The sequence below is a fragment of the Hyperolius riggenbachi genome, chromosome 6 (assembly GCF_040937935.1).
Source record: "Hyperolius riggenbachi isolate aHypRig1 chromosome 6, aHypRig1.pri, whole genome shotgun sequence".
NCBI lineage: Eukaryota > Metazoa > Chordata > Amphibia > Anura > Hyperoliidae > Hyperolius > Hyperolius riggenbachi.
The window spans coordinates 369865383-369881941 of NC_090651.1; the positions used below are offsets into that span (position 1 = coordinate 369865383).

Here is a 16559-nt window from a genome sequence, read left to right on the forward strand (position 1 = left end):
CCAAAGTACAGTTTATTTTCTCTGAAAGCTGCCATTGCATTTTATTGCATAGTTGCTATATTTATATATTAAAATCTATCTAGTGATCACTTCATTATTCAGCTCCGTACATCTTAGTTTCGGCAGTTTGCTAATGTTTACTAAATGTATTTGATAAAGGAATGTTATCACCTCTTCAGATGTGGCCAGAAGCTTTCCACTTAAGAACAAGGTGCTGTGTTTAACTGTTTGATTGCTGTCCTGCTACAATTTTTTGTGGTAGTAGATTTTATGCTGCAAATACTCTTTTAGAACATAGAGGAAATGCTGAGTTTCATACCCCATTAAGTAATGACTAAAATTTGAAGATTAGACCCCGAATGAAGGGGTCGTCTGTACATTAGAATCTGGACCACTCTAAAGGGAAATTTGGTGTTTTAAGAGCGAGCTATTCTCTCTATATTTTCAGTCATTGCTTACCCAATCTCCTGCACGGGGGTCTTCACAGCGGTGACAGTCACACCTGTGCTCTTGTTTCTCCTGTTACAACACAGAAAAAAATTGCTATATTTAACCATTTTCGCCAAAAGGTTGCTGCTAGGCTGCTGCGTGTGCCTTTCTTCTTTGATCTAAGTCTGATTCCCATTCTTTGATCTAAGTCTCTGGTAGAAAAGCCAATGGCTTCTTTTCAGAGGCCGAGGTTTTTCTGACCAAAAAAAAAATCATGTCCTCCTTGTGCTTCCTGTAAGCGAGCACTCTCACTTACAGGATGGGAATTAAACAAAATCACTGTGGCCATCTTGTGGCCAAATAGTAAGACTACAAGCAAATACATTTTTTTTACACATAACACAATAAATTACATTTAAAATTAACTGTTTAACCCTCACACCCCAAAAAATACCCAAATAAAATGTTTAACTAAAAAAAAATAAAAAAATTACAATTTAAAAAAAATAACTAAATAAATAATTACCTAAGGGTCTGAACTTTTTAAATATGCATGTCAAGAGGGTACTTTACTAATATTTTTTTTAATTATAAGCTTGTAAATAGTGATGGACGCAAAACTAAAAAAATGCACCTTTATTTACAAATAAAATATTGGCACCATACATTGTGATAGGGACATAATTTAAATGGTGTAATAACCGGGACAAATGGGCAAATAAAATATGTGGGTTTTAATTATGGCAGCATGTATTGTTTTTAAACTATAATGGCCAAAAACTGAGAAATAATGCATTTTTTTGCATATTTTTCTTAATATTCCTGTTAAAATGCATTTAGGAAAAAATAATTCTTAGCAAAATGTACCACCCAAAGAAAGCCTAATTGGTGGCGAAAAAAAAAAGATATAGATCAATTAATTGTGTTCAATTGAGTAGTGATAAAGTTATTGGCGAATGAATGGGAGGTGAAAATTGCTCGGAGGCATAAGGTGAAAAACTACTGAAGGCTGAAGTGGTTAACATTGGTAATAATATTTCAGTGATGGTTTTCATTTATTTAGGTCATTGTATAGCAGAAGAATAGGTTGTGACAGGTAACCTATTGGGCCAAGCATGCGGGGATCATGTCCACTAAAGCCACTGGACCCGCCGGGGCTCAGGGTTGGTTCAGTGGCACGGCCATTACTTAGGAGTGTGCGTAAGTTACCAGTGCACGCTACGCAGCATAGCGTGCACTGAACTTGAGCTCCTCTCATTAAGCTGCGCTTGATGAATCAAGCCCATTGCTATTTCTGTGGGTTTGCTGCATGTTACACTGCTCTTTTTATTGGTTAACAATAAAGAGGCGTAGTTAGGGTTTTCAGTGCCCAGGGACAAAGACAGTTTTCGCAACTCTCCTCCCCCCGGACAAAATGGGCGTTGCCACGTATCACAAATGTGTCCCTCCTCCCCAGTATAGAAAAGCCTGATGTGTCCTCCTTTAAATAGCGAAATGTGTATCTTTTAGATAGCCAGATGTACCCCACTTTGACTGCTGCTATTACTGCTTCTCCACTCCTCTGCAGAGGGAGAGGAGCAGGGACACTTCGGGAAGCCAGTGAGCTGCCTCTCACGCATGTGGGGGTGCAGTTCCCTCACAGTGCTGCGCCTGGGGACATGTGTCCCCCTTTGCCCCCCATAGCTACGCCTACATCTCTGCTGTTATATGGAGCTGCAGATCTTAGTGGGAAGTGCAGAATATAACTGTACTTTGTATAAACAGCAGGTGCGTCTCCTGAGTACACAATTGCACGACACCCTTCAGATCAGTCATTGAGTAACCACACCGCCCAACAAGTGTCAGCCGTTGTCTCACCTTCACATACTTACCTCCTACTCATCTCTGGCTTTCTACTCTTCCAGTAATAGTCTCTTTACTTCTAATCCAAACTTATTTTATGAACAAAGGTCAAACTGGTGCCACAGATTCTGCAAAACAATTTAAAGAGGAACTTTACCAAAAAATACTAGTAGTGGGAAGAAAATGAATCAAGACATTGCAAAATGAGAAGTAATAAAAGATGGATAAATTGATACTTGCCATGTAATTCATTTATGTTGTTTGAATTTACTGTAAGCCTGCAGGTTGTCATATTTACTGCTGACAGACATGGAAAAGACAGCAACCACTGCCCTTAAAGGGAATGTCCGAGGTCATTTAAAAAAAAATCTACTTGCTCAGGGCTTCCTCCAGCCCCTTGCAGCTGTCCTATGCCCTCACCGCAGCTCCGCTCCCAGCCAGTGGCCCGGGGGTTCCCCGCCGGTACAAATGCCAACCTCGCCCCAGTCTACATCTACTGCGCTTGTGCGAGAGCCACAGTAGTAGATACACTTCAGACTACGTGAGTGCGACCGCGAGCAGCTCTCATGCAGGCACAGTAGATGCCGACCTAGCGAGGTTGGCGTCTGCACCGGAGGGGTGCGGCGAGGGCACAGGACGGCTGCAAGGGGCTGGAGCAAGCCCCGGGTAAGTAGATTTTTTTTTTATGACCTCAGACATTCCCTTAAACCATAAACACACCTGCTAACAATTTGATAGGCCGAAAGGTAAATATATATGCAGAGAGGGAGATACTGCTTGCTTGGCAGTTGGAAACAAGCCATTATTTCCCACAATGCAACAAGGTTCACAGACAGGAAGCTGCCATGGCCCTGACATCACACTATGGGAGGGGTTTTACCACAATATGAGCCACAAAGAAATCTCTGATGCACTATTAGAGAAAAGGTAAATATTTCTCAAGAGAAAGGGGGTACCAGCTACTGATTGGGATGAAGATCAAACTTAGGGTTAAAGTTCCTCTTTAATAAGAAATAAATATACAGCACAATGAGATAAACAGGTGTATCTATAATAATGACCCTACTTAGACTTACTTGTTTTATTTTGGGAGTTAAAAATCTTTTCCCAGACTAAACCCTCCCTAGTTTCCACTAGAGATGGTTACTGAGGGGTTAATCATTGAAAATATATTGCAAATTGTATGCATTTTGGAACTGCGGCAATCAAACACATTTCCTGCTGATGTGCATTACATTTGTATGCATTAAATTTGTATGCATTAAATTTGTATGCAAGCCTCGTTTAAAATGGACCTGAACTCTTGCACAGGACAAAAGCAAAACATAGAGAAATGCACCCTGTATGTATTTAGAGAATTTAGCCCATCTAATTCACCCTCATTTGTGACTAATCACAAGTTGTAATTTGATCTCTCAGCTGTGTCAGCTCAGGAATATCCTCTGCCATGGCAGAGGAGCTTATTTGTAAACACAGAATGTTAACAATATCTTAGACGGAAGCACAAAAAGGGACGGAAGGGGGCACATACACCTGTGGAGGTGTGGCTTAATTTGGGAGGTGTGGCTTAGCATGAGGGGTGGGGCTAGTTTAGCAGTGGCCTGGAATGCCTATGCCTAAAAATGCCCCTGCAATAACCTCCATGCTAATGCATTAACAATATGGTGCTTTGGTAAAAATGGGATTGCACAAATGAGAAAAGGGTAATGCAGTTACTATGTTAACCTCTTTGCCCCTGAGATCAGTAAATTGCGTTCGATTTGAAGTTAGATGGAAACTCAGCAAGTGGAAAAGGGCCCACAGCAGGGGCGTAACTAGAAATCACTGGGCCCCCCTGCGAAACTTTGGATGAGGCCCCCTCCCACCAACACCGCAGTCCTACATGCATACAGAAAACCGACAGAGGAGTGTGCTCCCAGCCTCAGCTTATTACACTCACTCTGTCCATCTCTGATGGAGCAGAACTGGCTCTGCAGACTCCTCCGGCATCACTACAGTACAAAGCACTTGGGGAGGGGTAGAGAGTTGGGGCAGGGCACTGTACACAAGAGCCTGCTTCACACTGAATAGGAACTGTCTACAAATCTTTGTCTACAACACTTTGTATGATTCATTATCAGTGGCTGAGCAGATGCAGTCTTTAGAACAACTGTGCAGAGAGAAGAAAGTGTTTTTCTCTCCTTGCCCGCAGGGGGCCCCCTGTGGCTGCATCCCTTGCAGGGTCTATTGTTACGCCCCTGGCCCACAGTGCTTTCACCCTTTCTTGTGTCATATAGTAGAATGCAGTAAATTATTCAGAATACCCACTTTGTTTGTATATCTACATATTGCTGTATATTGGTATGTAGCTCCGCCCTCTCAGTGATGCTTAGCCTAGGCTATTTAGGTATGCAGAATACTCCTCCTGGGAGAAACAAACAGACCTGTAGCACGTATGCATTTTTTTTTTTTCACACCAAACATGTTAATCACATGAAATGCAAGTCAATGTCACTGTTAACATTCCAAATGCAAACATTTGCATGCGAAAATACAGTCAAATACATACAATTTCATGCACAATAATTTCAGTGGTATGCATGGAAACATCTCAGTGTGAAAATTCACATTAAAACAAAAAAAATAATCAGTTTTGAAAAATCACAAAAATGCAAAAAGTTCCAAATACGAAAAACTGTGGATTTTATTTTTGAGCCTGCAAAAACGTGAACGCAATTTCGCAAATTTTAGCAGAAGTTCAATATTCCATTGACTTTTATTAGCTGTGCGACAGACATGTTTTCGCACATTGGCAATTCGCATGCAAATATGAATATTTGTGAACCTGGCCTCAATATGTAACTCTTTACTGAGGCTGCATTACCACTGGGGTGCCGCCTCCATTTCAGTCACCCGTGCTGATGCAAATGCATGCAGGGGAAAAAATGATGCATGCTGCATGCAGCACATGTTTGGATCCCCATAGCCGAGCATGGCACCGCACAGTAATATGTACCGCTCTGCCCTGCCATGCATGGCTATGGGCATCCGGATGTATGCAGCATGCATCATTTTGTTTTCCCTGCATGCAATTCAGATGCAGCCTATCGATTTCAATAGGCTGCGATTCCGCATCCGAAATCGGGTGCGGAAAATGGCTGCGATTCGCGCCTAATGGAAAAAGACCCTGATGGATGGACATTTTTGCAAATTCCACTGGAATGAGGGCTGGTTCACACTTGGCGCTTCTTTGCTGATCACCGGCGATCAGCAAAGCACTGCTACTAATGTATCCCTATGGATACAGTCACACTGCAGTGTTTACGATTTTGATCAATCGCAAACGCAGTGCATGCGGCGTCTTTGTGGCGATTGCGCTGTTCTTGTTCTATTAAATGGTAATCACAAGTGCAAATTGCGCTGAATCGTGCGATTTTGCCTGCCGCATTGACCCGATCACCAAGGAGTGGCGGGCAAGTGCCCAATGTGAACCGACCCTGACTAGAGATGGCTCGAACCTCCGATTTTCGGTTCGCGAACCTCGAACGCGAGCTTCCGCAAAAGTTCAGTTCGTGTGAACTTTTGCGAACCGCAATAGACTTCAATTGGAAGGCGAACTTTGAAAGCTAGAAACATTTACGACAGCGTGACCTCGAACAGATCTGCCAGGTGGCCTGCCTCTGGATCTGCCTGTTTTGTCCATATTGGGGGGGATGAAGTGAAAGGTATGCACTGACTTAACTAATACAATGTGCGGTTACACAGGTGCAGTGAACAGGTTGCAGTGACTGCTGGTACAACAATGTGCTGTTACACAGGTACTGTTAACAGGTATGCAGGGATTGCTATTACAAATGTGTAGCTGTAGCCTGTCACACACACAGGTAGTCACTGAATGTGCTGGGCCTGGCAGTGGCACAGTAGGAATTACCACCAAAGGGCCAAAGGCCAGCTGCGACTGACTGACAGGGCTGTATATGCAAGTGGGCCACACACGCACACACACACAAAAAAATAGATCACAAGAACACGATTAGCTCTTAAAAGAGCTGTTGAGGGGTGCTTTTTTAGCAATAAGAATCAGCAAGGAGCAAGCTATCAAGCTTACAAGAGCCTAACTAAGCTTTCCCTATGTGAGTCTGCAGCAGCTATCCCTTCTCTAATTACTGCAGGCACACGAGTGAGTAAAAAGGCTGACACTGCCTGCCTTTTATAATGGGGGGAGTGGCTCCAGAATGTAGTGTAGCCTGATTGGCTACAATGTGCCTGCTGACTGTGATGTAGAGCAGAGCTCCCCAACCCTGTCCTCAAGGCCCACCAACAGTACATGTTTTACAGGAAACCACAAACATGCACAGGTGAGGTAATCAGTGTCTCAGGAGAGCTGATGAACTACCTCTGTGGATTTCCCCAAAACATGCACTGTTGGTGGGCCTTGAGGACAGGGTTGGGGAACACTGATGTAGAGGGTAAAAGTTGACCCTAATGATGCACTATGGGGGCGAATCGAAGTTCTGGAAAAGTTTGCGGTTCGCTGCGATCACGAACCACCGATTCGCCGGGAACCGTTTGCTGGCGAACCATTCGGGACCTCTCTAGTCAAAACTGGTATTGCTTAAAAGGAAATATATACGGCAGCCATCATATCACTCTTATTTCAGGTGTGCCTTAAAGACTGAGGGGTTAAAAAAACAGTAAAAAGGGAAAGGTTGAGGAGTTTAGTGATAGTTTGGGGCAGGGTGTCATTCTAATAATAGACACGCTTTACAGGAAACTAACAGGGAAAACACAGAAGAAGAAACAAGTTTATACATATGAATAGATATTTACCTAAGGTATGTGGAAAATTACCTTCAGCGTGAGAAAATATGCGTGATTATTCTCACGCTGAAGTCATTAGAGATGGCTCGAACCTCTGATTTTAGGTTCGCGAACCTCGAACGCGAACTTCCGCAAAAGTTTGGGTTCTCGAGAACCGCAATAGACTTCAATGGGGATGCGAACTTTGAAAACTACAAACATTTATGCTGGCCACAAAAGTGATGGAAAAGATGTTGCAAGGGGTCTAACATCTGGAGGGGGGCATGACGGAGTGGGATAGACGCCAAAAGTCCCGGGGAAAAATCTGGATTTTACGCACAGCAGCGTTTCAAGGGCAGAAATCACATTGAATGCTAAATTGCCGGCCTAAAGTGCTTTAAAACATCTTGCACGTGTATACATCAATCAGGGAGTGTAATTAGTGTACTGCTTCACATTGACACACCAAACTCACTGTGTAACGCACCGCAAACAGCTGTTTGTGTAGTGACGGCCTTGCTGGACTGGTGCGTACCAAGGCGAGAGTGCAGGCAATAGTGGTTTTCAAGCTTAGGTAGCTCAATGACAGAACAACAGTGACTGTCCAGCTGATCGAATTTGGTCTGTCCACAATGAAGCAACAACCTTATTATATTGGGTAGCAGCGGCCTGCTAGCCGCGGCCTTAAAAATTCAGGAATCCGCCTGGAGTCCTGGACCCTGTTGGTGGTGGCGGAGAAGGCAGTCAAGCGGCCTGCAGGCAGAGATACTGTGTGTGGGGACTGACTTAGTTTTTGGACAGGCCTGACCGTGCTTTGCAGACCACGTTGTCAGACTAATACAATGTGCAGTCACACAGGTGCAGTGAACAGGTATGCAGTGACTGGTACAATACAATGTGCAGCTGTCACACACACAGGTACCGTGAACAGGTGCAGTGATTGCTATCTATATATATATAATAGAGTAAGTGCCTCAACCTTCAAACAAGAAGAAGTAGTGCCCCACCCCCAGGGCCGGTCCAAGCAAGAAGAAGGGGCTGGTCCAAGCAAGAAGAAGATGTAGTGTCATATCAAACCAAGGGCAAAGAGGGATAATTTGCATATTCAGTAGCAGTGCATTGTGGGTAACCACAAATGTTCAATTATAGCTGAATTATTGCAGATTAGCTTCTGTTTTAAGAAGGAAAATTACACCAAGCTTTACTTTTTTTAGTAGGAGGGCTTTTTGGTCTCTTTTATCCTCCTGTACATTCTTAGTAGTTTGGGTCACCCTGAGCTGCTTGGTTACTCTGTTGTACTGGTCCAAGCCCTATCTCATACAGCCTTATCAATTCCTGCTATGTACTGATGAGGACCAAACATCTGAAACAGGCTGGCACATGTGGATTTGATATGACTGTGTAAAACTTAAAGCTATAGGCTTGCTTGACTTACCAATGGTGAAAAGGAATAATTTGCATATTTGCTATCGATGCATTGTGGGTAAACACAAATATTCACTTATAGCCAAATACGTTTCCAGATTTTCTTCTGTTTTAAGAAGGCAAATTACACCAAGCTTTGATTTTTTTAGTAGAAGGTCTTTTTGGTCCCTTTTATCCACCTATACATTCTGAGTGGTTTGGGAGCTGCTGGGTTACTCTGTTGTACTGGTCCAAGCCCTATCTCATACAGCCATATCAATCCTTGCCATGTACAGATGAGGACCAAAAGTCTGAAACAGGCTGTCACATGTGGGTTTGATATGGCTGTGTAGAATTTAAAGTTATAGGCTTGCTATACACCAGTGGTTCTGGATGCTTGCTGGGCTTACTAAGGATGAAAAGGAATTATTTGCATATTAAGTAGCAGTGCATTGTGGGTAACCACAAATGTTCACTTATAGCTGAATTATTGCATATTTCCTTCAGTTTTAGGAAGGCAAATTACACCAAGCTTTGCTTTTTTTAGTAGGAGGTATTTTTGGTCCCTTTTATCCCCCTATACATTCCGAGAGGTTTGGGTCACCCTGAGCTGCTTGGTTACTCTGTTGTACTGGTCCAAGCCCTATCTTATACAGCCGTCTCAATCCCTGCCATGTACTGATGAGGACCAAAAGGCTGAAGCAGGCTGTCTACATGTGGGTTTGATATGACTGTGTAAAATTTAAAGCTATATGCTTGCTATACACCAGCGGCTCTGGATGCTTGCTTGGCTGACCAAGGGGGAAAAGGGGTAATTTGCATATTTAATAGCAGTGCATTGTGGGTAATCACAAATGTTCACTTATAGCTGAATTATTGCAGATTTCCTTCTGTTTTAAAAAGGCAAATTACACCATTACAGTGTGCGGCATTGCAGGAAGTGATGACAGTGGAACGCACGATGGAACACGGAAGAGGTGAGTCATCCCCGCCTGCTGCCTCTTACTAATAGTGGCGGCTGCTACTGTGCTTAAGCAGGAGGGGGAGCGCACATGGGGGACCCAGGTGAGGGGGGGTTCCTGCTGAGCATAAGCAGGAGGGGGAGTGCACATGGGGGACCCAGGTGAGGGGGGTTCCTGCTGAGCTTAAGCTGGAGGGGGAGTGCACATGGGGGACCCAGGTGAGGGGTGAGGGGGGGGGGGTTCCTGCTGAGCTTAAGCTGGAGGTAGAGCACACATGGAGGACCCAGTTGAGGGGGGTCCAACCCCCCTCCCCGCCACTGTGCCCAATACCCCCTTCCTGCCCTCTACCCTCTTATGCGGCGTATGCTACGCCGCGGGTCAGCTAGTATAATATAACACTGCTTGCGGTCACGTAGGTAGGTGCACTGAACAGGTATGCAGTGATTGGTATTACAAATGTGCAGCTGTCACACACACAGATACCGTGAACAGGTAGTCACTGAATGTGCCGGGCCTGGCAGTGGCACAGTAGGAATTACCAAGGGGCCAAGGGCCAGCTGCGACTGACTGACAGCGCTGTATATGCAACAAGTGTCTGTGGGACACAAAAAAAAAAAATAGATCACAAGAACAACATTAGCTCTCAAAAGAGCTGTTGAGGGGTGCTTTTTAGCAATAAGTATCATCAAGGAGCAAGCTAACAAGCCTAACAAGAGCCTAACTGAGCTTTCCCTAATGTCTCTGCAGCAAGCTCTCCCTTCTCTAATTACTGCAGCCACACAAGTGAGTGAAATGGCTAACGCTGCCTGCGTTTTATAAGGGGAGGGGGGGGGGGGAGGTTCCAGGAGGGAGTGTAGCCTGATTGGCTACCATGTGTCTGCTGACTGTGATGTAGAGGGTCAAAGTTGACCCTAATGATGTAGTATAGGGGGCGAGTCAAACTCGCATATAGTTCGTGTTCGATCGTGATCGCGAACCACCTGAGTTCACGTGTTCACGTTCGCATGCGAACCGTTCGGGCCATCTCTAACCCTGACTGACGATGTTCTGCTTCAGGCCATTTTTGCCTCGTTTCTGATCACTGTAATGCTAGGTACACACGATGATATTTTTCAGCCGATCTACTGTCCAATCGATTTTCTGATCGATTTTCTTATCAATTTCCATTCACTTCTATGATAATTCGATCAGAAAAATGATAAAAAATAAGAAATTATCTATCAAACCATCTATCTGCCAAACTATCTTATGGTGTACCTAGCATTATGAAGTTCTCTGTAAACATACTACAGATTTTTTTTTTTTCTTTGCTGAGTTCTCCATACTGGTCACGCTGTATTGTGGAAGAATGCAAATCGCGTAACCAGTCAGGAGATCGTAAGAGGTTCATTAACAATGCAGAAATAAAAAAGCTATCACAATCCACAAAGCGGAATGTGGGGAATTTCCAGGGAGACATACAGTACTTCAAAGCACAATATTCCTGGCTGTGTTGGTTACTGAAGAAACCTGTAAACAACACCTGTGCAGATGGTTAAACTTTCTTCGCCTCCGCTCCGGGAAGAAAAGGAAGCATGACTCACTCACTCACATACTACTGTACGTCTGTCCCGCACCTTAAAAGCTAAGGTCTGTTCATTATGAGCTCCCTGCTTTTGTCACCTGACACTTAAAGAGGAACTCCAGTGAAAATAATGTAATAAAAAATGGCATCATTTTACAATAATTATGTATAAATGATTTAGTCGATGTTTGCCCATTGTAAAATCTTTCCTCGCCTTGATTTACATTCTGACATTTATCACATGGTGACAATTTTACTGCTGGCAGGTGATGACAGTGGAGGGAGATGCTGCTTGCTTTTTTGGCATTTGGAAACAGCTATTTCCCACAACGCAATGAGGTTCACAGACAGGAAACTTTCAGGATCATGGTCCTGACATCACACTGTGGGAGGGGTTTCACCACAATATCACCACAGAGCCCCCTGATGATCCGTTTGAGGTAAGGGGGTATCCGCTACTGACTGGGATGACGTTCAAATCTTGGTTACAGTTTCTCTTTAAGTACCAGACTGCGATTTTTCTTGCTGGCTTGCCTTCCCATACTTTCCCTTGTCACTGAGGCTGGGTGTACACTTGTCAGTGCACGAAAGGTCGCTTTTTCTGTTATGTGCGTTTTAGTGCGTTTTTTGTGCGTTTTTTCGCATTTTGCGTTTTTTTTCTGCTCATGCGATTTTCTAGAGTTTTGCGTGCGTTTAAATGCATTTGCGGTTTGCTTATACAAAACACATATGCCTTTTGTACGCATTTTACATGCGTTTTTGTATATGCGGTTTATGCAATTCAATAGGAAGTCACCAGGAAGCGGAAATACATCAGAAAACATAGGTTTTTCTTTTTTTCAAAAACACATAAAAACGCATACAAAACGCTATACATGGCATCACCATTGACTTTCATTATGTGTGTTTTTGAAAAATATGCAACAAAACCAGCATTTAAAAAGGCGTATTTAAAAACGCCTACACCTGCGTATTTTCATGCGTCCCTGTGACTTAACATTATGCGCGTTAACGATGGGTTTTATGCAGTGCTAGCGTTTCAGCTTAGTGTGTTCCCCGCCTAAGGATGCACACTATATACTGTACATTGCATTGCGAATAAATGTGCATGTGAAAGAGGCCCTGTAGTGACATATAGCAGAATGCAGTAAAGAGGCCCTGTAGTGACATATAGTAGAATGCAGTAAAGAGGCCCTGTAGTGACATATAGTAGAATGCAGTAAAGAGGCCCTGTAGTGACATATAGCAGAATGCAGTAAAGAGGCCCTGTAGTGACATATAGCAGAATGCAGTAAAGAGGCCCTGTAGTGACATATAGTAGAATGCAGTAAAGAGGCCCTGTAGTGACCTATAGTAGAATGCAGTAAAGAGGCCCTGTAGTGACATATAGTAGAATGCAGTAAACCGGCCCTGTAGTGACATATAGTAGAATGCAGTAAAGAGGTCCTGTAGTGACAGCAGAATGCAGTAAAGAGGCCCTGTAGTGACATATAGCAGAATGCAGTAAAGAGGCCCTGTAGTGACATATAGCAGAATGCAGTAAAGAGGCCCTGTAGTGACATACAGCATAATGTAGTAAAGAGGCCTGTAGTGACATATAGTAGAATGCAGTAAACCGGCCCTGTAGTGACATATAGTAGAATGCAGTAAAGAGGCCCTGTAGTGACATATAGTAGAATGCAGTAAAGATGCCCTGTAGTGACATATAGTAGAATGCAGTAAAGAGGCCCTGTAGTGACATATAGTAGAATGCAGTAAAGAGGTCCTGTAGTGACAGCAGAATGCAGTAAAGAGGCCCTGTAGTGACATATAGCAGAATGCAGTAAAGAGGCCCTGTAGGGACATATAGCAGAATGCAGTAAAGAGGCCCTGTAGTGACATATAGTAGAATTCAGTAAAGAGGCCCTGTAGTGGCATATAGTAGAATGCAGTAAAGAGGCCCTGTAGTGACCTATAGTAGAATGCAGTAAAGAGGCCCTGTAGTGACATACAGCAGAGTGCAGTAAAGAGGCCCTGTAGTGACATATAGCAGAATGCAGTAAAGAGGCCCTGTAGTGACATATAGCAGAATGCAGTAAAGAGGCCCTGTAGTGACACATAGTAGAATGCAGTAAAGAGGTCCTGTAGTGACATATAGCAGAATGCAGTAAAGAGGCCCTGTAGTGACATATAGCAGAATGCAGTAAAGAGGCCCTGTAGTGACATATAGTAGAATTCAGTAAAGAGGCCCTGTAGTGGCATATAGTAGAATGCAGTAAAGAGGCCCTGTAGTGACCTATAGTAGAATGCAGTAAAGAGGCCCTGTAGTGACATACAGCAGAGTGCAGTAAAGAGGCCCTGTAGTGACATATAGCAGAATGTAGTAAAGAGGCCCTGTAGTGACATATAGCAGAATGCAGTAAAGAGGCCCTGTAGTGACATATAGTAGAATGCAGTAAAGAGGCCCTGTAGTGACATATAGCAGAATGCAGTAAAGAGGCCCTGTAGTGACATACAGCAGAGTGCAGTAAAGAGGCCCTGAAGTGACATATAGCAGAATGCAGTAAGAGGCCCTGTAGTGACATATAGTAGAATGCAGTAAAGAGGCCCTGTAGTGACATATAGTAGAATGCAGTAAAGAGGCCCTGTAGTGACCTATAGTAGAATGCAGTAAAGAGGCCCTGTAGTGACACATAGCAGAATGCAGTAAAGAGGTCCTGTAGTGACAGCAGAATGCAGTAAAGAGGCCCTGTAGTGACATATAGCAGAATGCAGTAAAGAGGCCCTGTAGTGACATATAGTAGAATTCAGTAAAGAGGCCCTGTAGTGGCATATAGTAGAATGCAGTAAAGAGGCCCTGTAGTGACCTATAGTAGAATGCAGTAAAGAGGCCCTGTAGTGACATACAGCAGAGTGCAGTAAAGAGGCCCTGTAGTGACATATAGCAGAATGCAGTAAAGAGGCCCTGCAGTGACATATAGTAGAATGCAGTAAAGAGGCCCTGTAGTGACATAGCAGAATGCAGTAAAGAGGCCCTGTAGTGACATATAGCAGAATGCAGTAAAGAGGCCATGTAGTGACATATAGCAGAATGCAGTAAAGAGGCCCTGTAGTGACATATAGTAGAATGCAGTAAAGAGGCCCTGCAGTGACATATAGTAGAATGCAGTAAAGAGGTCCTGTAGTGACACATAGCAGAATGCAGTAAAGAGGTCCTGTAGTGACAGCAGAATGCAGTAAAGAGGTCCTGTAGTGACATATAGCAGAATGCAGTAAAGAGGCCCTGTAGTGACATATAGTAGAATGCAGTAAAGAGGCCCTATAGTGACATATAGTAGAATGCAGTAAAGAGGACCTGTAGTGACATACAGTAGAATGCAGTAAAGAGGACCTGTAGTGACATACAGTAGAATGCAGTAAACAGGCCCTGTAGTGACATATAGTAGAATGCAGTAAAGAAGCCCTGTAGTGACATATAGTAGAATGCAGTTAAGAGGCCCTGTAGCGACATATAATAGAATGCAGTAAACAGGCCCTGTAGTGACATACAGTAGAATGTAGTAAACAGGCCCTGTAGTGACATATAGTAGAATGCAGTAAAGAGGACCTGTAGTGACACATAGCAGAATGCAGTAAAGAGGTCCTGTAGTGACAGCAGAATGCAGTAAAGAGGCCCTGTAGTGACATATAGCAGAATGCAGTAAAGAGGCCCTGTAGTGACATATAGTAGAATGCAGTAAAGAGGCCCTGTAGTGACCTATAGTAGAATGCAGTAAAGAGGACCTGTAGTGACATAGAGTAGAATGCAGTAAACAGGCCCTGTAGTGACATATAGTAGAATGCAGTAAAGAAGCCCTGTAGTGACATATAGTAGAATGCAGTAAAGAGGCCCTGTAGCGACATATAATAGAATGCAGTAAAGAGGCCCTGTAGTGACATACAGTAGAATGTAGTAAACAGGCCCTGTAGTGACATATAGTAGAATGCAGTAAAGAGGCCCTGTAGTGACATATAGTAGAATGCAGTAAAGAGGACCTGTAGTGACATATATAATTATTATTTATTTATAAAGCGCCAACATATTCCGTGGCGCTGTACAATGTAAGAAAACAAACAAGGGATACATAATGATACAGACAATGATATACATCAAATATGAACACTGATACAAGATACAGCACTGCTGATTACAATTTGATTTAACATGATGACTAAAATGTATAAATGTCTAACAGTGTGCAAGCAAGTAAATTAATAACAGTCCATGACACAAAAGGGTGAGAGCCCTGCCCTTGCGAGCTTACAATCTAAAGGAATGGGGTGGAAACAAGAGGTGGGGATGTATACAGTATATGTACAGGCAGTGCGTAGTTAGGTTATTTAGTGGGTGCATGGCCTAAGCTGGAGAATATGCTTGTCGGAAAAGGTGGGTTTTGAGGGAGCGTTTAAAGATTTCAAAGGTGGGAGAGTGGCGGATGTGTTGTGGAAGGGCATTCCAGAGGAGGGGTGAGGCACGTGAGAAGTCTTGTACACATGAATGTAAGGAGGTAATTGTAGAAGAGGATAGAAGAAGCTCGTGTGCAGATCTGAGATTGCGGTTGGGTTGGTATCTGGAGACTAGTGAGGAGATGTACAGGGGAGAGAGATTGTGGAGAGCTTTGTAGGTTAGGGTTAAGAGTTTGAACTGAATCACTACAGGGCCTCTTTACTGCATTCTATTATATGTCACTACAGGGCCTCTTTACTGCATTCTACTATATATGGTATATATATAGTAGAGTGTAGTAAAGAGGCCCTGTATTGACATATAGTAGAATGCAGTAAACAGGCCCTGTAGTGACATATAGTAGAATGCAGTAAAGAGGCCCTGTAGTGACATATAGTAGAATGCAGTAAATAGGCCCTGTAGTGACATATAGTAGAATGCAGTAAAGAGGCCCTGTAGTGACATATAGTAGAATGCAGTAAACAGGCCCTGTAGTGACAGCAGAATGCAGTAAACAGGCCCTGTAGTGACGTATAATAGAATGCAGTAAAGAGGCCCTGTAGTGACATATAATAGAATGCAGTAAAGAGGCCCTGTAGTGACATATAATAGAATGCAGTAAAGAGGCCCTGTAGTGACATATAGCAGAATGCAGTAAAGAGGCCCTGTAGTGACATATAGTAGAATGCAGTAAAGAGGCCCTGTAGTGACATATAATAGAATGCAGTAAAGAGGCCCTGTAGTGACAGATAGTAGAATGCAGTAAAGAGGCCCTGTAGTGACATGTAGAATGCTGAAGCGTTGGAAAGAAAAAAAGACACCCAATCATTGACTGAATTAAGATACAATACTACAGTATACTTTATGCAGGCCCGGATTTACATCATAGGAACCTATAGGCACAGATTTCCTGGCATCCTTGACTCCGCCCTCCATGAACCTACAAACCCCCGCTGAAGCGCACCACAAGTGTGCTGGCTGTCCCAACTGTCACCTCTCTCTTACTTCCCTTGTCTGTCATAGCTACAGGTGCCCCTTAGCATTAGGTAGCCAGAAATACCCTCAGTAATAAGTAACTAATAAGTAGCTAGAAGTGTCTCTGACCGAAGGGAGA

The 16559-nt window shown here is 43.5% G+C and overlaps 1 protein-coding gene across 2 annotated transcripts in view; it reads right to left on the bottom strand.

Moving 5' to 3' along the window:
- LOC137523053 (uncharacterized) overlaps positions 1 to 16559 on the bottom strand; it is a 35310-nt gene that overhangs the window by 16828 nt on the left and 1923 nt on the right. For both annotated transcript variants that reach the window (XM_068243246.1, XM_068243245.1), the window contains exons 2-3: positions 2301 to 2399; positions 460 to 519 (exon numbers count right to left, since the gene is read on the bottom strand). In XM_068243246.1, the coding sequence (XP_068099347.1) occupies positions 460 to 519; positions 2301 to 2311 (71 nt within the window). In that variant the 5' untranslated portion in view covers positions 2312 to 2399. The remainder of the gene's footprint in view (positions 1 to 459; positions 520 to 2300; positions 2400 to 16559) is intronic.